General features: G+C 46.1%; 1 protein-coding gene across 1 annotated transcript in view; it reads right to left on the reverse strand.

The window, feature by feature from the left end:
• ISOC1 (isochorismatase domain containing 1) overlaps positions 1-21,937 on the reverse strand; it is a 56,373-nt gene extending 34,436 nt beyond the window's left edge. Inside the window, exon 1 of the mRNA XM_044275857.1 lies at positions 21,532-21,937. Coding sequence (XP_044131792.1) covers positions 21,532-21,810 — 279 coding nt within the window. The 5' untranslated portion in view covers positions 21,811-21,937. The remainder of the gene's footprint in view (positions 1-21,531) is intronic.
• Between the last annotated feature and the right edge of the window lie 1,500 nt (positions 21,938-23,437).

The raw sequence follows: 23,437 nt of genomic DNA on the forward strand, positions 1-23,437 counted from the left end.
CTATTTTAGAAACTATGGGATAGGGTGGTATTGTTATTAGTTTCGGGTACATATGTATTTTGGTTGCTCTATATTACACTTTTTGTGAGGCAAGGTAACAAGAAATAGCTGTTTTGGCACCGTTTTTATTTTTTGTTATTTACAACATTCATCTGACAGGTTAGATCATGTGATATTTTTATAGACCAGGTTGTCACGGATGTGGCGATACCCAATATGTATACTTTTTTATTTATGTAAGTTTTACACAATAATATCATTTAAAAAAAAAAAAATAATAATCATGTTTTAGTGTTTCCATAGTCTGAGAGCCATAATTTTTTCAGTTTTTGGACAATTACCTTGGGTAGGGTATGGTTTTTGCGGGATGAGATGACGGTTTTGGCACTATTTTGGGGTGCGGGTGACTTTTTGATCGCTTGCTATTACACTTTTTGTGAAGTAAGGTGACAAAAAATGGTTTATTTAGCAGAGTTTTTATTTTAAATTTTTTACAGTGTTCATCTGAGGGGTTAGGTCATGTGATATGTTTATAGAGCCGGTCAATACGGATGCAGCAATACCTAATATGTATACTTTTTTTCCCCCTATTTTTTTTTTTACTTTATTTGGGGAAAATGACGTTTTTGTTTATTTTTATTTGAAACTTTTAATATTTTTTGGGGAAGACTTTATTTTTTGAAACTTTTTTTCACTTTATTTTTTGTCCCACTTTGGGACTTGCACTTTTGGGGGTCTAATCCTTTACAATGCATTCCAATACAGAAGTATTGGAATGCATTGGCTGTATGAGTAATACAGTGAGTATTACTCATATAGCTTCCGGCCTGTGAGATCCAGGGGGCTGGATCTCACAGGCTCGTCACTGGAAGGCAGCGCGCTTCCTTCCATGCCATCGGGTCCCCCCTACAGCCACATGGGGACCGGATGGCACCGCTCGCCACCGCAACCGCAGGTAAAAGCCGCAAACCGCAGGTCTGAACTGACCTGCAATTTGCGTCGATCACCGACATGCAGGGTGGGGACACGCATTTCCGGTGATCGGAAATACACATCAGGTACCGGTGCGTCATGTGTCAAGAAGAGGTTAAAGGGAACCTGTCACCGGGATTTTGTGTATAGAGCTGAGGACATGGGTTGCTAGATGGCCGCTAGCACATCTGCAATACCCAGTCCCCATAGCTCTGTGTGCTTTTGTGTAAAAAAAAAAAAAAAACGATTTGATACATATGCAAATGAACCTGAGATGAGTGAGGGACAGGACTCGTCTCAGGTTAATTTGCATATGTATCAAATAGTTTTTTTTTTTTTTACACAATAAACGCACACAGAGCTATGGGGACTGGGTATTGCGGATGTGCTAGTGGCCATCTAGCAACCCATGTCCTCAGCTCTATACCCAAAATCCCGGTGACAGGTTCCCTTTAATGCTTCATTTTTTGTGCTCATTTTGTTGCAAAAAACGCTGCTTGATTGGAGTGAAATGCACAGTATAGACATGCTGCAGATTTAAAATCTGGACCACGGCTCAGTTTCTGCTGCAGGTCTTTCTCCTGCAGTGTGTGGATGAGAACACCTGTACAAGTGTTATTGCGGCCACTGGTAAAACACATCTGATGGATTCCTGTGCAAAAAAAGTAAAAAAAAAATCCCTCACTAAAGCCATGCCTGCCATGGGTGAAAAATAAATAGCCTCAATATCAAGACCTGGAATGGCGGTATATTTACTTTTTGGTTATTACAATAACTTCCCGAGTGCATTCCACACAAAATGTGCCAAAAATCGATGTGATAACATACCACAAAATCACAAAGCACACAAACCAGTAGTCGATGTACCGCTAGATAAAAGTGTCTGTTCCTGCACCAATTTTATCATTTAGCCTGAGCACCTGCGATGAATTTGGGGCATTTTTTTTTTACACCGTCTACTGTGATCAGTAAATCTATCCCACTGAATGTATTCCGCCCCATAGTGTTCTTTTCTGATCCTTATTTTACGCATTTTCAGCACTGCAATTAGTTAAAAGCACATCTGTCAGCAGATTTGTACCCATGACACTGGCTGACCTGTTACACGTGTACTAGGCAGCTGAAGGCATCTGTGTTGGGCCCATGTTCATATTGCTGAGAAAAATGTGGTCTTATTATATGCAAATGAGCCCCTAGGAGCAATGGGGGCGTTGCTATTACACCTAGAGGTTCTGCTCTCTCCATCTTCACTTTGACAGGGCCAGGTAGTGAAAATCTCATCACCTCTGGCCCTGTCAATTAAAGAGCAGAAGGGGCAGGAGTTACAGAGACCCCAGCCTCTAGGCATAACAGTCGGAATATTCGACAATTGATTGCCCACATTCTGGTTGATCATAATCTTACATGTGTGGGCAGCTTTGCACTGCCCATTATCTGCCAACGATCGTTCGTATGGCCCGTTAAAAGATGCTGACGATTACACAAAGCCAAACACTTGCTCATAGGGTAATGCAGATGCCTAAATTATCATTAGTGGGCAGCAGATTGTGCCTTCTAAACAGCACTGTACTGCCCACAAACAATGATTCTGTATGAGGGCAAGTGACAGAACTAGTGATCACTGCTCCCCATACTGTGTACTGTAGGGGGGATCGCAACAAGTAAATGTAACTGACAAGCAGGCGGGAAGAAAGCAGTGTTTAGAGGCCATAAGACAACTGGCTGGAGGACAAGCCTCCCACTTCTGCCCTGTATGCAGAGAACAAAAAGTGACTGCTCCACTGGATGGACGCTAGATCTGTAGCTCGAGTATGGCAGTATTTATAGAATTAAAGAAGATCACTGAGGCTTGATAGAAACGTTGAATATTTAATAGCACGGATAAAATATAAAAGAAACTAATCCGCCCTGACAACAGGTGGTAAATGTGTCATGGTCTTTACTGTGGGATTACTTAGTAGCCTATCTAATGAACTTGCCTGGAAAACCAAAATCTGATTGTTTCCGGCTCACAAATAACTTGCCCTTTAATTGCTTTCTGTGGCTCGATGCCAACCGCAGTCGCTCCCATTACATTGCAGCAAACTGCTCATGGACTGGATTACCGGAGGCTTTCATCTCCTGACAATTGTCCTACCTGGATTCTGCTCCTGTTCTGTCACCAAGAATTATCCAGGGCAGCAGTAAGACGTGAGCGAGCATTAATCACTGGCTACCAGGGAAACCGCTGCATAGTGTCACCTTCTGCCATCCAAGGAGTCATGTACTTATCAAACAAACCCTCCCTCTGACTGTGGCATGGCAGGCAGGCAATCCAGAAAACGTCCATATGATCACTGTATTCCATCACTTATCTATGTATTAGTGCTGGAAAGCGAACAACGTGATGCCTGACAAGTACACAATATAAACCGTTAAAGCGTGCCTAAACCTCTCCATATACTTGAGACCTATTGTAAGTGCCAGATTAATAATTTGTCTATTTTTTTTTTTTTTAACTGACAAAATAGGCACCTGAATTTCAGATATCTGCACTTTAGAATCCGTACTCCCATATAGCGCAGTGTATGGGAGTACAGACGCCCCTGCAGCACCGGCCGGGGAATCCGTACACCAGCAGCGCATGGGAATATGGATTACTAAACAGTATAGGCACTTGAACTTTAGCTGCCTATATGGCATGGAAAATATTTTAAAAAATGTACAGTCAGGTCCATAAATATTAGGACATCGACAACAATTCTAAATCTTTTGGCTCTATAAATCACCACAATGGATTTGAAATGAAACAAACAAGATGCCCTTTACCTGCAGACTGTCAGCTTTAATTTGAGGATATTTACATCCACATCAGGTGAACGGTGCAGGAATTACAACAGTTTGCATATGTGCCTCCCACTTGTTAAGAAACCAAAAGTAATGGGAAAGAATAATGATCATAAATCAAACTTTCACTTTAAGGGCTGTTTCACACGAGCGGATGCCGTGCGTGGCACCCGCTCCGTGAAAGAGTGCCAAGACCTGATGCAGACTGCAGCGGCACCGAGCATTAACATGACTGATAATGCTCCGTGCCTCTTTGCTACAAAATCACAGTTGTCACCGTAATTTCGCAGTAAAGAGGTCACAGAGAGGCACGGAGCATTATCAGTCATGTTAATGCTCGGTGCCGCTGCAGTCTGCATCAGGTCTTGGCACTCTTTCACGGAGCGGGTGCCACGCACGGCATCCACTCGTGTGAAACAGCCCTAATACTTGGTTGCAAATCCTTTGCAGTCAATTACAGCCTGAAGTCTGGAATGCAAAGACATCACCAGACGCTGGGTTTCATCCCTGGTGATGCTCTGCCAGGCCTCTACTGCAACTGTCTTCAGTTACTGCTTGTTCTTGGTGCATTTTCCCTTCAGTTTTATCTTCAGCAAGTGAAATGCATGCTCAATCAGATCCAGGTCAGGTGATTGACTTGGCCATTGTATAACATTCCACTTCTTTCCCTTAAAAAACTCTTTGGTTGCTTTTGCAGTATGCTTTGGGTCATTGTCCATCTGCACTGTGAAGCGCCGTCCAATGAGTTCTGAAGCATTTGGCTGAATATGAGCAGATAATATTGCCCAAAACAATTCAGAATTCATCCTGTTGTCAGCAGTCACATCATCAATAAATACAAAGGAGCCAGTTTCATTGGCAGCCATACATGCAAACACCATGACACTACCACCACCATGCTTCACGGATGAGGTGGTATGCTTAGGATCATGAGCAGCTCCTTTCCTTCTCCATACTCTTCTCTTCCCATCACTCTGGTACAAGTTGATCTTGGTCTCATCTGTCCATAGGATGTTGTTCCAGAACTGTGAAGTCTTTTTAAATGTTGTTTGGCAAACTGTAATCTGGCCTTCATGTTTTTGAGGCTCACCAATGGTTTACATCTTGTGGTGAACCCTCTGCATTCACTCTAGTGAAGTCTTCTCTTGATTGTTGACTTTGACACGCATACACCTACCTCCTTGAGATTGTTCTTGATATGGCCAACTGTTGTGAAGCGAGTTTTCTTCACCAGGGAAATAATTCTTTAGTCATCCACCACAGTTGTTTTCCGTGGTCTTCCAGGTCTTTTGGTGTTCCTGAGCTCACCAATGCGTTCCATCTTTTTAATGATGTTCCAAACAGTTGTCTTGGCCATGCCTAATGTTTTTGCTATCTCTCTGATGGGTTTGTTTTGTTTTTCAGCCTAATGATGGCTTGCTTCACTGATAGTGACAGCTCTTTGGATCTCATCTTGAGAGTTGACAGCAACAGATTCCAAATGCAAATAGCACACTTGAAATGAACTCTGGACCTTTTATCTGCTCATTGTGATTGGGATAATAAGGGAATAACATACACCTGGCCATGGAGCAGCTAAGAAGCCAATTGTCCCATTACTTTTGGTCCCTTAACAAGTGGGAGGCACATATGCAAACTGTTGTAATTCCTACACCGTTCACCTGATTTGGATGTAAATACCCTCAAATTAAAGCTGACAGTCTGCAGTTAAAGCACATCTTGTTAGTTTCATTTCAAATCCATTGTGGTGGTGTATAGAGCCCAAAAAAATTGAATTGTGTCAATGTCCCAATATTTATGGACCTGACTGTATAGTATAAGTACCGGTATATTAGAAAAATGATTTTATGGCATTTACTATAGTATATAGAAAGGTTTAGGAACACTTTAAAATAAGCATTTGAATTGGGGGGGGGGGGCTGTTCAGTGGATGACCTCTCACTCACAAGCCCCCTGAAGTCACTGCTGGGTCACATGCCATTAGGGTACACATCACCCGGCGAGTGACCCCATCCGTGCAGAAGCAGACAGGCAGAAAATCCTGGACAACCCCTTTAAGAAAGAGCTATTTTGATAGACTTGGCAAATTTTTAGGGCTCATGCACACGAATGTATGATCGATTCGATACTGGGATTTGCCATTTACCGATACTAGGCTGCGCACTAGTATCAGAGAACATGGAGCACGCTGCTCTCAATGCATGCCATGTTCTCCTCAGCAGCACAGGGGAGAAGGAAGTAGTCTCTCCTTCCCCCCTGTGTCACCGCTGCCACCAATGAGAAGAGAGAGGGGCGGAGGAGGGGAGGGACTGTGGCCACTGCGCCACCCATGATGATAACTAAACCATTAATACAAAAAAAACAAGAGAAATGTGCCGGCGGCAGAAACACATAGCAGGCATCTGACCTCTGGTGCAGCACCTGAGGGGTTAACTGCCGCTGATCACAGCTCCCTGTCATATAGGTCGGGTGCCTGCCATCGTGTTTGTATTAATTGTTTAAAAACACTGGTAGGTAATGTGAAAGGCTTGCGTTCACCTGCTAAACGCAATATGGTCCTTAAATACCTGCACTGCTTTAAACCAGATACAGCTTTATTGCAAGAAACACATTTAGCTGAGGAAGATATCTTCCGCATGGAGAACATGTGGGTGGGGTAGGTAATAGGATCTTCATCAAATGCTAGGAAAGCGAGGACTTTAATCTTGTTCCATAGAGGTCTGAACTATACACTACTTGGTCATGAGACTGATAAAGAGATGATGGCAAAAAGCCCATATTAAATCACCGGTAGGTGAGATATGTCTGGTAAATATATATGGCCCAAAACGGGGAAAATAAGATATTTTTCAATGATCTTAGTTCAATTGTAGGTACGGCTCATAACCTGAACATGGTAATAGGTGGGGATATGAACACAGTTCTAAATGTAAATGAGGATAGAAAGGCCCCTGCAGGAAAGAAAATCACACCGGTTAGCAGGGACACTACATTAAGCACATTTATTCGAGATCATGATCTCATTGATCCATGAAGGTTACATAATCCGGAAGGCAGGGAATATACATTTTACTCCGCACCAAATGACTCATGGTCTCGGATAGACTATATCATCACTTCCTTGGCTATGCACACTGAAAATCAACAGGCTAAAATATTTGACCTGGCTATTTCTGACCATGCTCCGGTTCAATTAGACATAAAGGACATGATCCCAAGAGGCTCTGATTATATTTGGCGTTTCCCCTTGTTACTTCATGGTAATGTTAACTTTAGGGGTTTACTAAAGGGATGGTATCTAGAATTCATCTCTGATAATGAACAACACAAAGACAACCATTCTCTATTATGGAATACAGCAAAAGTTGTTCTGGGAGGTAAAATAATTTCTTATACCCATTCCTTGAAAACTAAAACTAAGCTGAGATTAAACGAGGTAACAGAAAAACTCAGGATATCTTATACGGCGTTCCTGTCCACTCCCACAGATTAAACCAAACAAGAATGGATACTGGCGAAGAAGGATTTTGAATTATGGTACTCTCGGTGGGAAGACATGTTCAGATCCAAAAAAGAATCCAATCTGTTTAAATTTGGGAATAAATCAAGTAGGCTATTAGCGAGACTATCTAAGGGGCCAAAAGGGACAGTCACACTTACCATCATTAAAAGACAACCAAGGCTTCCTCCAAACAACCGGAACAGGTTCTCAATATATTCCAGACCTTCTAACAAAATCTATATGCTAGGGACCCACAGACCCAGATTCCTTCACATACAATCTTAGACAAAATTTGTACCCCAAAAATCCAGGAGAGTCAGTTAAGGGACCTTAATAAGGCCATCTCTAGTGAGGAAGTAGCTCAAACTATGAAAGAACTGAAACTATGCAAAGCACCTGGACCGGATGGATACTCAGGGGAGTTCTATAAAATATTAAGGGAGGATATAACTCAATTGTTAACTAAAGATGTTCTAAGTGGTCAGGCTAAAACGATAAAAAGAAATTGTGGGAAAGACCCACTAATACCCGCATAATATCGCCAAATTTCTCTTATAAATGTGGATCATAAGATATTCTCAAAAATAATGGCTGATAGGCTAGCAAACATTTTACCAGATTTAATAGGTCCATCCCAGGTATACTTTGTAAAGGGCCGCTCTGCAGTTTTTAATATGCAAAGGGTTCTTACAGTCCTAGACCACACGCATCGTAAACATACGGGACAGGAGACACCAGTTCTCCTTACCATTGATGCCGAAAAGGCTTTTGACAATGTGGGGTGGAGCTGCTTGGACATGGTGATGGACCGTATGCTCATAACAGGGGCTTTTAGGACATATGTGCAGGGCTCCAGATGGCGACCATTTTGACTAAGAATTTACAAATGGCGACAAGACTTTTTAGTTGTGTCGCCATTTGCGACTAGACCCTCCGCGGCAGCTCTGCAGTTGAACAGCGGCGGGCACAGGAGCTGATAGTTCTCTGCCGCCGATGTTCTTCTCAGCCTGAGTCACGGTCACAGCACACAGAGCCGCTGGCAGCAGGGAGGGGAGGGGCTGGGAGGAGTGTAATCTGATCCTAGAGTGGAGGCTGCTTCTGCCAGCCCCTCCCCTCCCCGCCCACCAACCAATCAGAGCTGAGGCAAGGCAAGGCGAGCACTAGCAGCTCTGAGTCACTGACAAGAACAGGGAGAAAGAATCGAATGAGTCACAGGTGAAAAGAACTAAAGATCCGACTTGTGACTCATTCGATTCTTTCTTAGACTCCCTGTACAGTGTGCCCCCCCCCCCCCAACACCCCAGTATAAGAAACATTGGTGGCACAGTGTGCCCCCCCCCCCCCCCAACACCCCAGTATAAGAAACATTGGTGGCTCAGTGGGAAGTGCCAATGAGGGTTAAAAAATAACTTTAAAAAATTAACTCCCCTCCTCCAGTTGATCGCGTAGCTGTCGGTCTACTGTTCTGTCTTCAGGACCTGTGGTGATGTCACTGAGCTCATCACATGGTCCATCACCATGGTGATGAATCATGTGATGTATCATGTGGCGAGCACAGTGATGTCACCACAGGTCCTTTGACAGGTCCTGAAGAAAGAACAGGAGATGATCAATTGGAGGAGGTGAGTTAATTTTTATTTTTTAACCCTCATTGACACTCCCCACTGCGCCACCAATGTTCATTATATTGAGGGGGGGGGGGGCACACTGCGCCACCAATGTTTATTATACTGGGGTGTTGGGGGGGGGTGCACACTGCACCACCAATGTTTATTATATTGAGGGGGGGCACACTGCGCCCCCCCCAATGTTTATTATACTGGGGTGTTAGGGGGGTAATGTTTATTATATTGAGGGGGGCACACTGCGCCACCAATGTTTACTATACTAGGGTGTCGGGGGGGTGCGCACTGCGCCACCAATGTTTATTATATTGAGGGGGGCACACTGCGCCACCAATGTTTATTATATTAGGAAGGCACACTGCGCCACCAATGTTTATCATACTGGGGTGTTGGGGGGCGCACTGCGCCACCAATGTTTATTATATTGACCTTCTACTAAGCATTCTGTATTAGGCTACTTTCACACTTGCGCTTGATCGGATCCGTTCTGAACGGATCCGATCATATTAATGCAGACGGAGGCTCCGTTCAGTACGGATCCGTCTGCATTAATAACTTAGAAAAAATTCTAAGTGTGAAAGCAGCCTGAGCGGATCCGTTCATACTTTCAATGTAAAGTCAATGGGGGACGGATCCGCTTGAAGATTGAGCCATATGGTGACATCTTCAAGCGGATCCGTTCCCATTGACTTACATTGTAAGTCTGAACGGATCCGCTCGCCTCCGCACGGCCAGGCGGACACCCAAACGCTGCAAGCAGCGTTCAGCTGTCCGCCTGTCCGTGCGGAGGCGAGCGGAGGCTGAACGCCGCCAGACTGATGCAGTCTGAGCGGATCCGCGTCCATTCAGACTGCATCAGGGCTGGACGGAGGCGTTTGGGTCCGCTCGTGAGCTCCTTCAAACGGAGCTCACGAACGGACCCATGAACGCTAGTGTGAAAGTAGCCTTAAAGAATGCTATTATTTTCCCTTAGAACCATGTTATAAGGGAAAATAATACAGTGAATAGACTTTCATCCTAGCAACCATGAGTGAAAATCGCACCGCATCCGTACTTGCTTGCGGATGCTTGCGATTTTCACGCAGCCCCATTCACTTCTATGGGGCCTGCGTTGCGTGAAAAACGCACAACATAGAGCATGCTGCGATTTTCACGCAACGCACAAGTGATGTGTGAAAATCACCCCTCATGTGCACAGCCCCATAGAAGTGAATGGGTCCGGATTTAGTGCGGGTGCATTCCGGTATTTTGAATGCCAGATCCGGCACTAATACATTCCTATGGGAAAAAATGCTGGATCCGGCATTCAGGCAAATCTTCAGTTTTTTTTCGTCTGAGATAAAACCGTAGCATGCTGCGGTTTTATCTTTTGCCTGATCAGTCAAAATGACTGACCTGAACACATCCTGATGCATCCTGAACGGATTACTCTCTATTCAGAATGCATGGAGATATGCCTGATCAGTTCTTTTCTGGTATAGAGCCCCTGTGACGGAACTCAATGCCGGAAAAGAAAAACGCAAGTGTGAAAGTACCCTAAAATATTAAGTTTAAATCCCCCCTTTCCCAATTTTACATATAAAATATATAAACAATAAATAAACATATTACATAGCGCTGTCCAAACTAATAAATTATTAAAAAATGTCTCCTATGCGGTGAGCATTCGCCATTTTTTAGTCACCTTGTCACCCCAAAAAATAGGATAGGACTGTTCTATTATGGGCCGAATGTTTCATAAAATGCGAAATGCACGCGGCTTTTTTTGGTGTTGTTTTTTTTTGCGCGGTATTGAGTATCGCAATACTTTTTTATGGTGACGAAAGCGAATCAAAATTTTGGTATCAAAACAACCCTATGCCGATCTGATCGGCGTAGCGTTGTCACGATACCAAAATTTTGATTCGGTTTTGATTTGGCGACTAAAAATTTGATTTGGCTCCTAAATTTTTCAGTTCAGGAGCCAATGGCTACTAGGTATTTTTTTTAGTCTGCAGCACTGATGTGTTATATAATAACCCTAAAGCACAAATAGCTATTCCTAGTTTCTTATCAAAACCCTTCCAGATATTAAAAGGCACCAGACAGGGATGCCCCCTCTCACCTTTATTGTTTAACATCGCAATAGAACCACTAGCGCGCTATTTGGAAACAGCAGATATATTTGAAGGAATCAAAATTAGATCCAGAACAGTACGTATATCTCTCTTCGCGGATGACATTATTCTGTTTCTGGATAATCCTTTAAGGGATTCCCACAAGATTTGAGGCAATAGAGGAATTTGGGAATTATTCAGGTTTTAAGGTCAACACAGGAAAATTTGAGTTATTTTTTGTTGGAACGGGAAATAAGGGGAGACAGTTTTGTCCAGTCTTGATAGCCAAAAATGACATCACTTACCTGGGGATGAAAATAGGAAGGTCTCCTCATTCTTTGTAGACCCTTAATTATGTCCCTCTGATAAATGGGATTACGCAAGAACTGCTTAGGTGGTGGAAGTTGACGCTTTCTATGTTAGGTAGATTAGTTTCCCTAAGCCGCTTTATCTGATGCAGACTATACCTGTGTTAATCCGACACAAGGATATACAATCATTAAACAAAGCATTCTCAAGATTTGTATGGGCAGGTAGAAAACCTAGAATAGCTATGAAAACGCTGTGGTCTCCGTCGGATAAAGGTGGGTTTACGGATCTGATGAGATCTAGTCTAGCAAGCCTCTTTCCAAATTGTAGAGATTGGCTACATCAGACCTCTCATTATTCAAATACTTTATTGGAAAAGGAACTGGCCGCAGGGTGGGACTTGGGAGCTATATTGCATTCCAGACTGGCATCTCTACCTCCAGATATCAAATTATCAGTGATGATTAGGGACACAGTAGTGACTTGGAAGGAAGTGAGGAAATTATTTGGGCTCGCATTTTTGTCTTTATGGAAATAAGGTTTGGAAATAACTTTAGTTGGGCTAGAATGGTAAATTGTTAGTATACAATATTCTGTGTTACCAATTGGCTATATGGATGCCAAGTTAACACTGTAATACTTTTAATAGTGTTCATTCCTGATAAGAATGTACTGTGATACATATTTTGTTTTGTAACAAAATAAAATGTTTAATAAAAAAATAAAAAATAATATAATAATAAAAAAAAAACGCAATTAGACTTACCGGTAATTCCGTTTCCTTGAATCCACCATGACGGCCCACATTGAGATTGACCCTTGACCTCTGTAGGGGCAGGAACACATAGAGAGTTTAAGAACCCCCCACCCCTCCACCTCCTCAGTGCTTTACAATTACCCGAAAAGGTGGAACAAAAGTAAAAGGATAATTATCCATACCCTTAAACTCCTATTTATCCTAAAGTACGTATATATGAAAAGATATATTCGTAAGCATATATCTCCCCTTTTTTTTTTTTTTTTTTTTTTTTTTGGGAATGGGAAGGGGAATAGTATGGGCCGTCATGGTGGATTCAAGGAAACGGAATTACCGGTAAGTCTAATTGCGGTTTTTCCATTTCATCCACCATGACGGCCCACATTGAGACATAACAGATAACTAAAAGGGTGGGGATAACGCCTGTAAAACCTTCCGGCCGAAAAGAGTTTCATTCGAATCCGGAAGATTAAGACGGTAATGTTTTACGAAGGTATTGGTGCTTGACCAGGTTGCAGCCTTGCAAATCTGGTCCAGCGAGACTCCTCCTTTCTCAGCCCAAGAGGAGGCAGTGGCCCTAGTAGAGTGGGCCTTAACATTATCAGGACTGGGTATATTCTGGAACCTGTAACAATATTCAATGGTGGATCTGATCCATCTGGCTATGGAAGACCTAGCTAGTTTCTTTCCCTTATTTTTCCCCGAAAACTGAACAAGGAGATTGCCATCAACCCTAAAATCCCTGGTAGAATCCAGGTACTGGATCACTGTATCCCTGACATCTAAGAGATGTAAATTAACACTAGACCCTGAAGATTCAGATCTGGGGATGGAAGGTAGAAAGATCTCCTGTTCCCGATGGAAGGGGGAGACTACTTTTGGGAGAAAACCTGGATCGAGAGTTAAACGGATGTGATCTTGGGTGATCTGGAGGTAGGGTTCCCTACAAGAAAGGGCCTGGATCTCTCCAATACGTCTGGCTGAGGTGATAGCAATTAAAAAGGCAGTTTTTAGGGAAAGGTGTTTTAAAGAGATTTCTGATAACGGTACAAAGGGAGGTTTTGTTAGGCCTTCTAGGACTATGTTAAGGTCCCAAGTAGGAGCCCTCGATTTCAGAGAGGGTCTCAATCTTGAAACCGCTCTAAAGAACCTCCTGATCCATCTGTGGCTAGCTAGGCTGCAGTCATAAAAGGAGCTGAGAGCAGAAACCTGGACTTTCAGGGTACTAGGTCTTAGGCCCAATTCCAAGCCGCACTGCAGAAAGTCCAAGATCCTATTGATGGGAGGGGAGGAGGTGTCTGGGCGCTCCACTCCTAACCAGGAACAGTATCTCTTCCAGATCTTTAGGTAGATGGCAGACGTCACATTTTTCCTACTGGCCCTTAGGGTAGATATCACTTTTTCTGAAAGACCCCTGTTTCTTAATGTCTCGCTCTCAGGATCCAGACTGACAGTTTGAATATCCCGGGGTCTGGATGAAGTAGAGGGCCCTGGACTAGAACATCTTTCTGGAAAGGGATTTCCCATGGATCCTCCAGCGATAGCTGTTTTAGAGTGGAGAACCAACTCCTCTTTGGCCACAAAGGGGCTATTAAGATCAGAGTAGTTGGTTCCCCTAGGAGTTTCTGGATGACCCTGGGAAGAAGAGGTATTGGGGGAAGGCGTAGGCCAGGTTCCAATTCCAGTGTATCGATAGGGCATCGATTGCCCAGGGTCTGTCCTCCCGGTTTAGGGAGCAGAAGCATTCCACCTGCGCATTTTTTCTGGAGGCGAACAAGTCTACCTCCGGACGGCCCCATCTTTCCGAGATCTTCCGGAAGATGTCCCTGTTCAGAGACCATTCTCCTGGATCTATCGTCCTCCTGCTCAGGAAATCTGCTATCGTATTTTCGCAGCCCTTTAGGTGGATGGCGGAGAGAGATAAGACGTTCTCTTCTGCCCAGGAGAAGATTCTTCTTGCTAACGCACCCAGAGGCCGTGACCTTGTCCCTCCTTGATGTCGCAGATAGGCCACCGTTGTGGTGTTGTCGGACATTACTCTTAGGTGTTGCCCTTTTAAAAAACTCTCTCCCCTTAATAACACCTCCAGGACTGCATACAGCTCTCTGTAGTTTGAGGATTTGACTCGTATCTCGGCTGGCCAGGAGCCCTGTAGAAGATGATCTCCAATCTTTGCACCCCAGCCTCCGAGGCTTGCGTCCGTGATAACCTGAACGGCCGGATGGTTCTGCCACTGTAGGCCTCCAAGCAGTCTTCCTCTTTCTTTCCACCAGTCTAGGTCTGTTTTTACGGCCTGCGGGATCCGGAAAGTCTTGTCCAGACTTACCTGCTTCCCGTCCCAGATGCCTAGGATCCAACTCTGGATTACCCTTGTGTGGCCTTGGCACCAGGCAACCGAAGGGATGCAGGCTGTTAGGCTTCCCAGGAGACTCATGGCCTTCCGGATGGAGCAACTGCGAGACCTCTGGAATGCTCGGATCTTTTCCACTAGAGTCGTGGCCTTGTCCTGAGGGAGGAAGGTTCTTAACAGGGATGAGTCCAGTTCCACACCCAGGAACCTTATTCTCCTGGATGGGATTAGGGTGGATTTCTTTAGATTTATGATCCAGCCGAGATTGTTTAAGAATTCCGAGAATCTTTGCGTTGCTCGGAGGTTCTCGGACTCTGTCTTGCCCAGAATCAGGAAGTCGTCGAGATATGGGATGATTGTAACTCCCTCTTGACGAAGATAGGCCACCATCTCTACTACTACTTTTGTGAAGACCCTGGGGGCCGAGGAGATACCGAAGGGAAGGGCCACATATTGAAAGTGATGGATTGATCCGTCTTGACCCTTTATAGCAAATCTTAGATACCTCTGAGAGAGATGATGAATGGGGACGTGGTAGTAGGCGTCCTTTAAATCGATCGATGACATGAACGCCCCCTTCTGGATCAGGGGAATTATGGATGGGATTGTTTCCATCCTGAACCTCCTGTATAGAATGGACTTGTTTAGGGGTTTTAAGTTTATAATGGTGCGAAAGGATTGGTCTGGCTTTTTTATTAAAAAAAGGCTGGAATAAAACCCTCTCCTTTCCTCTGGGATAGGGACCCTTTGAATCACCCCTAGGTCCAAGAGGTCTTGGACGCCCTGCCAAATTTTTGGAAGTTCTGACCTGCGCTGGGGTGAGATGCAGAATCTTCTTGGGGGGGACTGATGCGAATTCTATCTTGTAGCCCTGAGAGATTACATTTAGAACCCAGGGATTTGAAGTTACCTGTTTTCAGGAAGATAGAAAACCCATCAGTCGCCCCCCTACTCTGGCGTCACTGCTGTTTGTTTGGTCTATTTTGGGGGTTGAGGATGAAGCCTCTTCCTCTCCCTCCTTTGGGATAGCTCCATCGGCCAGTTTTCCCTTTCCCCCTGTAGGATCTCTGCTGAGGCTGGAATTGACGAAAGGGCTTCTTTTTAGAATCTTTCTCCTCTGGGAACCCCTTTTTCTTGTCTGCTGCCCCCTCTAGGATCTTATCCAGAGTGGGACCAAAGACAAATTCCCCTGAGAAGGGGATGGAGCAGAGTTTAGCCTTGGAAGCCTTGTCCCCGGACCAGGCCTTCATCCATAACGCCCGCCGGGCTGCATTAGAAAGAGCCGCATCCTTGGTTGAGAAGCGGATCGACTCTGCAGAAGCATCGGCCAGAAATGCTGTGGCGGAGCGTAGAAGAGGGAGCGAGTCTCTGATCTCTTCTCTTGGGGTTTTATTTTTCAGGTGTACGTCCAACTCCCCTAGCCATATATACATTGCTCTAGCAACAGAAGTAGCAGCGATATTAGTCTTGACCCCAAACATGGCTGATTCCCAGGATTTTTTTAGGAGCCCGTCCGCCTTTCTATCCATAGGATCGCTCAACTGTGAGGAGTCTTCGAAGGGTAGAGCGGTCTTCTTTACTACCTTAGCCACTTGTAGATCCACTTTAGGGGTCTGATTGTAAAGTTTGCATTCAGTCGGATCAAAGCAGAGCCTGTTTCTGAACTCCTTAGGAACGCCTAACCTTTTCTCCGGGTCTGACCATTCTTCCATTATCATCTCCTTTATATTTTCGTTAATGGGAAAAACTATAGAGAATTTAGATCTAAGGCCCCCAAACATTTCGTCTTGTACCGTACGAGGTTTAGGGGTATCCTCGATACCCATTGTGGATCTAACTGCTCTCAGCAGCTCCTCCATTTCATCAGCGGAGAAGAAATATTTTTTATCCTCGTCCGGAATTTCCCCGTCAGACAAGGGTTCCTCATTAGGAAATTGTCTGGATGAGGTGGAAGCCACTTCAACATCCTCGCCCTCAGAGGAGGAGATAGCGGACAACTTGCGTTTCTTGGAGGGGATAGGAGTACTAGCGGGGGCTGTCAGGGTGGCTAAAGAGGACTTAATTTCGTCCGCAATAAAAGATTTCATTTCAGACAGAATATCTGGTTGTTCTTCTTTCCAAATTTCCGATGTGCAAGATTTGCACAACCTTTTTTTGTAGTTCTCAGGGAGACGCTTAGAGCAAGCGCAGCATTTTAGGAGTTTGGACTTTGGCTTTGACTCCTTGCTGCCCTGGAGTGAGGAAGCAACCAGATATGCCAATTAGAATTTCAATGACAAAAGACTGAAATATATACCCCCCAGAAGGGGACTCACGGTACTGGCAGTAGTGGGATCAGGGCCTTCCTGGCGGGGAGCAGGTGTCTCAGACATCGCGGTGCAGCAGGCAAGAGCTGAAGGGAACCGCGGTCTACTTCCCTTTTCAAATTTCCCGGCGTCTGACGTCATCAAGCTGCGCCTCTAGTGACGGCAAGAGCCGGCGCCACACGAGCCTATGAGAGGATGCGTGCGGCGTCCAGCCTGCCTCCTGAGCGCTCCATGCGCCGCACCTGCTCCCCCAGCCGGTCACAAGCGCACAGCATGCGGAGGAAGAACGCCGCACACCGCACCCGCGAATCCGGCACCCCCGACTGCTTCCCTAAGGAGGGAAGGAAGTACGAGAGGTATGGGGGAGGACCACAGGCCTCAGCATAGGCCGAGACGAGGGTCCTCGATGCTCCAAGCTGGCCAGCCTTAGCCCATGCCGCGGGAGGCCAGCTGGAGAACCTGCAAAGTAAAAACTAACGATGTAATCCTCCTTGAGGAGGATCCTCTCCACGTGTTGGCCCCTGTAGGGGCAGGAAAGCACTGAGGAGGTGGAGGGGTGGGGGGTTCTTAAACTCTCTATGTGTTCCTGCCCCTACAGAGGTCAAGGGTCAATCTCAATGTGGGCCGTCATGGTGGATGAAATGGAAAAAAGCACTGGTAGCGCAGTGTGCCCCCCCCCCCCCAACCCCTCCAGTATTAAATTATTGGTGGAAGTGGCCACAGGGTCCCCTCCCCTCCTCTTCATTGGTGGTGCAGTGGCAGTTGTGCTCGGAGCCCCAGCAGTAAAATTGCGGGGCTCCGATCGGTTACCATGGCAGCCAGGACGCTACTGAAGCCCTGGCTGCCATGGTAAACTCCCTGCTGATGTGTGTACTATGCACAGGGAGAGTGTGAAGTCCTATTCACCCTAATAGAGCTCTTCTAGCCCAAAGGGGGAAATAATTATTAAATGAAAAGTTAAGACAAAAAAAAAAAAGAAAAAAAAAAAAAAAAAAAAAAAACACACACAACTAAATATTAACTATAAATCACCCCTTTCCCAATTTTACATATAAAATATATAAACAATAAAATAAATATATTACATATCGCCACGTCCGAAAAGTCCAAACTATTAAAATATAAAAAAAATATCTCCTATGCCGCGATTTGCCATTTTTTTGTCACCTTGTTGCGCCCAAAAAATAGAATCGGACTGTTCGAGTATGGTCCGGAAGTTCCATAAAATGCGGAATGCACGCAGCTTTTTTGGCGTTTTACTTATTTTTGCGTGATATCGAGTATCGCAATAGAATCAAAATTTGGGTATCGTGACAACCCTATTCTGCAATGCATGGGTACCGATCATAGGGCCGCCGTATTAGGACGGAGGAACCATTAATTGAATGGGGTCCGCGATCTGCATCCGAATAGATTATGTCAGTGTTATCCAATACATTCCAGAACTGTAAGGGTTACATAGCATCATAAATCAATATAATGTCATGTGACCCCGTCAGTGCTGGGAGGTCTGGACAGGAGCTGCCGCATACTCTGGACTCGCAGCGCGAGTGTGAAACTTGCAAGACTGAAAGGGGCATCAGGCTACTTCGACATCTGCGTTTTCTTTTCTTGTTTTGAGATCCGGCAGAGGATCTCAAAACCGGAACAGAATGAAAGTCTTTTCTTCCGGTTTGTTGTGTTCCCACGCCGGACACAAAACGGCTTTTCGATATAATAAAGCCAGATACGTTCTGAATGGATGCGGCCAGTTGTATTATTCAAACGGATGCTTTTTGCTGTGGTTTTGAGATCTCATGCCGGACAGCAATAACGCATATGTGAAAGTAGCCTTACCTGCTTCCTGCGCCAGCACCCGCTCCTTCTCCTCCTAGCCAGTGATGCTCCACTGTAAACATTCGGTATGACATTGCCGCAGCCAATCACCGGTCGGCGACCGGACCCCCTTGCGTCATGTGACTATTTGTTATGATGTAAGGGGATGCTAGCCGCTGCAGAGCATTGCACACTGGGAGGAGAAGGAGTGCGCCAGGAAGCAGGTAAGTAAGCTTCCCTTTACAGGTCCGGCCGAGTGTGTCAGGGATTTGCCCAAAAAAAAAACGAATTCTTACACCTCTCCTGACAGTCTTTTAAGGTAAGTATATTCCCAAGAAATACCAATTCTGGAGTGTTTTGGCCGGAGAAAATACTGCAGCATGCTGCGCTTTTTACTCCGGCCAAAAATCCTGAACACTTGCCACAAGGCCGGATCCGGAATTAATGCCCATTGAAAGGCGTTAATCCGGATCCGGCCTTAAGCTAAACGTTGTTTCGGCACATTGCCGGATCCGACGTTTAGCTTTTTCTGAATGGTTACCATGGCTGCCAGGACGCTAGTGAACTGAAAGCATTTGAAGACGGATCCGTCTTCAAAATGCGTTCAGTGTTACTATGGCAGCCAGGACGCTATTAAAGTCCTGGGGAGCGGGGGAGCGGGGGAACAGTATACTTACCGTCCGTGCGGCTCGCGGCTCCCGGGGCGCTCCAGAGTGACGTCAGGGCGCCCCACGCGCATGGATGACGTGATCGCAAGGCACGTCATCCATGCGCATGGGGCACTCTGACGTCACTCTGGAGCGCCCCGGGAGCCGCGAGCCGCACGGACGGTAAGTATACTGCTCCCCTGCTCCCCACTACTACTATGGCAACCAGGACTTTAATAACGGATCCGTCTTCAAATGCTTTCAGTTCACTTGCGTTTTTCCGGATCCGGCGTGTAATTCCGGCAAGTGGAGTACACGACGGATCCGGACAACGCAAGTGTGAAAGAGCCCTTATGCTGTTTTTCCAGATTATACTGTATTTGAATACATCAAAAAATTTTGTTCAGGCATAAACTGTGCGATTGTTGTTCATGGAGCCCAAAAAAAGAATATATTATTTTCGGAGAAAATATATATAATTCTTATTTTCGGAGAAATACGGTAGGCTCACATGGAGATTTTGTCCACCTCTATGCTTTCTTCTGTGGGTTTTCATGCTGCCCCTCTCTGAATTGAGCTGCTGCCGCATTGGGGGGGGGGGTTCAAGCGGTCTTGAAAACCCTCATCCACATTAACTGTGGCACAGGGAGCCAGTTTCAGCACAGTTTTCGTTACCAAATCTGTGCTGAAAGCCACGGTAAAAATACTCCACCTGAACATACCCTTAGACTCTGTACAAACACAACATTTTAGCAATTTATTTTTAAGATTCTAGGGGGAATAATGGAGGAATGGCTCAACACAGTTAGAAGAAAAGATGCTCCAGAATAACTTTTTTTTAACGGAGATCACTTAGGACGACTATCGGGCTGGGTTCACACACCGCATACAAATAAGGAAGCGGAACTTTGCGGACTTGGTTGTGGGCAGCCAGGCGTTTGCTAAAACATTCATGTACACAGTTAGGCTACTTTCACACTAGCGTTCGGGTGTCCGCTTGTGAGCTCCGTTTGAAGGGGCTCACAAGCGGACCCGAACGCATCCGCACTGCCCTAATGCATTCTGAGTGGATGCGGATCCGCTCAGAATGCATCAGTCTGGCAGCGTTCAGCCTCCGCTCCGCTCAGCAGGCGGACACCTGAACGCTGCTTGCAGCGTTCGGGTGTCCGCCTGGCCGTGCGGATCCGTCCAGACTTACAATGCAAGTCAATGGGGACGGATCCGTTTGAAGATGACACACTATGGCTCAATCTTCAAACGGATCCATCCCCCATTGACTTTCAATGTAAAGTCTGGACGGATCCGTCTGAGGTTACTTTGACACTTAGAAAATTTTTAACATTATAATGCACTGAACAATATATTATAACAATATACTGAACGGAGCCACCGTCTGCATTATATGAGCGGATCCGTCTCAGACGGATCCGCTCTGAACGCAAGTGTGAAAGTAGCCTTACAAAATTTGTGTGGATGCTGCATCCCAAATTCTGCAATGTGTGAATGTAGACATAATCAGGGGCCCAGAGGTGACATGGGAGGGAGAGAAATGCGACATGGGGGGGAGGGGAATGATGTGACATGGGGGGAGAAATGTGACATGGAGGGGGAGTAATGTCACATTTCTCCCTCTCCATGTCACATCACCCCCACCAAGATCGGGGGCGGGGCGCAAAATGTAGCTTCACTTGTGTTGGCAAAAATCCTTGAACCGGCCCTGCACATATTCCAATTTTCAATGGACTCAAAAATCCAAACATGTCTTCCACGTGTTACCCTCCGTTCACACTGGTGCTATTGCTACTGACGGCAATAAAGGCGCAGTTTACATCTCTATTGCCATCAAAATAGCACAACCCCTACAGACTCCCGAAAAAAATGAATGGGGGAGATTTATCATAACTGATGCAAAGGAAAACTGGCTTAGTTGCCCCTAGCAACCAATCAGATTCCACCTTTCATTTTTCACAGCTCCTTTGGAAAATGAAAGGTGGAATCGGATTGGTTATCAGAGGCAAATAAACCAGTTTTCCTTTGGACCAGTTTTGATAATAAACCTCCCCAATGGGTCTGTCCGTATTCAGTCCATAAGTGATGAACATTAGTCATGATGACACCAGTGTGAACAGGGTCCTATACACAATGCAGCGCAGGAGCCCATCAGCAAGCAGGTTGCCACCACAAATTCACAAACTTACAGGGGAGTGTCCCTCAGAAAGTGGAGAGAGGATTATTATCCTGGCACAACACACTCACTGGCCAAGACGAATCTCATGGGGCATACAGCTATGGGAAGGCTGGCAGCAGATGGCAGGCTGCCACTCACCTGGATCTGCAGGGGCACCAGGCGGACTTTGCACCTGTCACTGACCACGAAGCCTTTGGGCAGGTCGATGTACTGCCCCCACTCCTCCGCGAAGAGCTGCACCACAAACTTGCGGTGCATGTCTATCTGGTCCCCGTACAGACTGAGGAACTTCGTGATCAGGACTTCATAGCCGGAGCCGTGCGGCACGGAGGAAGGCCGGGCGAAGACGGAGAAGCAGAAGAGGACGGGCACACTCCCGCTCACCTGTGCCGCGCACACCGCCGGCTGCTCTGCCATAGCGCTGCTGACAACAAGGACACGACAATGTGTACGGTCACCTCCCCCCCCGCCGGAGAAATGGTCACTGCCCCTCCCACTGTCACCCACTCTGGAGGAGGAGGAGCCACACAGGCTGCGGGGGGAGCCTAGGTGATAGCCCTTTCCCGAGAGGCTCCAGCCCAGGGCTGTGATTGGAGCCTGCGCTGCACATCATTCATACACACTGGCTCTGACCCTCTCAGCAGCTCGGCAACCTGTGGCTGCACGACTACAACTCCCAGCATGGCGCCAGCACTGATCCCTGGGATTTGTAGTCCTACAGCCGTCATCTGTCAGGGCTCATACACGCGCCAGAGCGCAGTGACGTCACGGGAGGCGGCTTCCCCTAGTTCTCTTCAGTTTGCATTGGAACTAAGGCCTGGAGCTGGAGCCTTGTGACAGAACTCTCCAGTCAGAGGGTGTAGCGCCATGACTGCATCCGGGACTGGCTCCTGTGGACAGCGCTCATATACCAGGGACCGGGCTATATAGATAATATATATAATGGGTTCTGCAGCCTTTATTGTTTAAATACAGTATATGAGGTTTAGGGCTCATGCACATGACAGACGTATTGCAGAACCGCCAAGTGGACATTTCAGTCTTTTCTTTGCAGCCCCATTGGAGTGAATGGCTCCGCATATGATCCTCAAAATAAAAAAAACCTGGAATGGGCACGAAAAAAAAAAATACATTTGTGTGCATGAACCCTTATAAAGTTTTTACAATCCACATAGAAACCGCACGTACCCTTTCAGGACCAGGTCAGTTTTCTAACATTCCCCCCTTTCCTTGAAGGGAGTAGTACCTATGTTTTCACAAGGCTCACGGATATGACGTCATTCGCAGTTTATCAGGATATATCTGCAATAAAAGTATCTTTTTTAGGGCAGCCAGCCATTGGTTTATCCCTAGTTATCCATGGTTATGACCTGTAGTTCTCTGCTATCATGGTCGAGCATGTGCAGTTATTCTCTGCCTCCGCGCAGTTCACTCCGTCGCGTTCATGTAAAGCTGACAGAGGCCACATGTGATTGGGTAGTGTAGCATTGTGGGGGACAAACTTCATGGGGGCGCAGGGCCGCTGTTACACATCCCTCCATTCATTGAAGGGCTCCTGCAGGGTGCACACATTGATGTGCTTGCAACAGAGTCTGCGCGCAGGCTGGTAAAGGTCCGCAGCATCCTAAGGCCTACACCGTGTGCACTGAAGAGTCATCAGGGCACACACTCCTGGCTCTAATGTAAGCTGCGCCGCCGCCTCCAGGCCCAAACCAGCCTGTGCACCGCTCCAGTGAGGAGAGAAAGGAGCAGCAGTGCAGCACATAGTCCCTGAGCACTGAGGCAGTGTTCCTTTTTTGGGGGGGGGGTCAGCAGTGGGTCTGCACTGTGATGCGGCGTGCACACGGCCGCTATCCATGTTTTGCAGATCTGCAGCCTGTGGATCACAAAACACTTACAGGCATGAGGCCTAATGTGAACGGTAGTCAGCTTTCCATGTCTGAACACCCCTTTTGTGTCGGTCAGTACTTCTTTTTATCTCGGGGGGGGGGGGCAGATCTCTCACTGTCCCTCACTTCTTACAGTACTGTATATATCTCCACTG

The sequence above is a fragment of the Bufo gargarizans genome, chromosome 1, assembly GCF_014858855.1.
Source record: "Bufo gargarizans isolate SCDJY-AF-19 chromosome 1, ASM1485885v1, whole genome shotgun sequence".
Taxonomy (NCBI): Eukaryota; Metazoa; Chordata; class Amphibia; order Anura; family Bufonidae; genus Bufo; species Bufo gargarizans.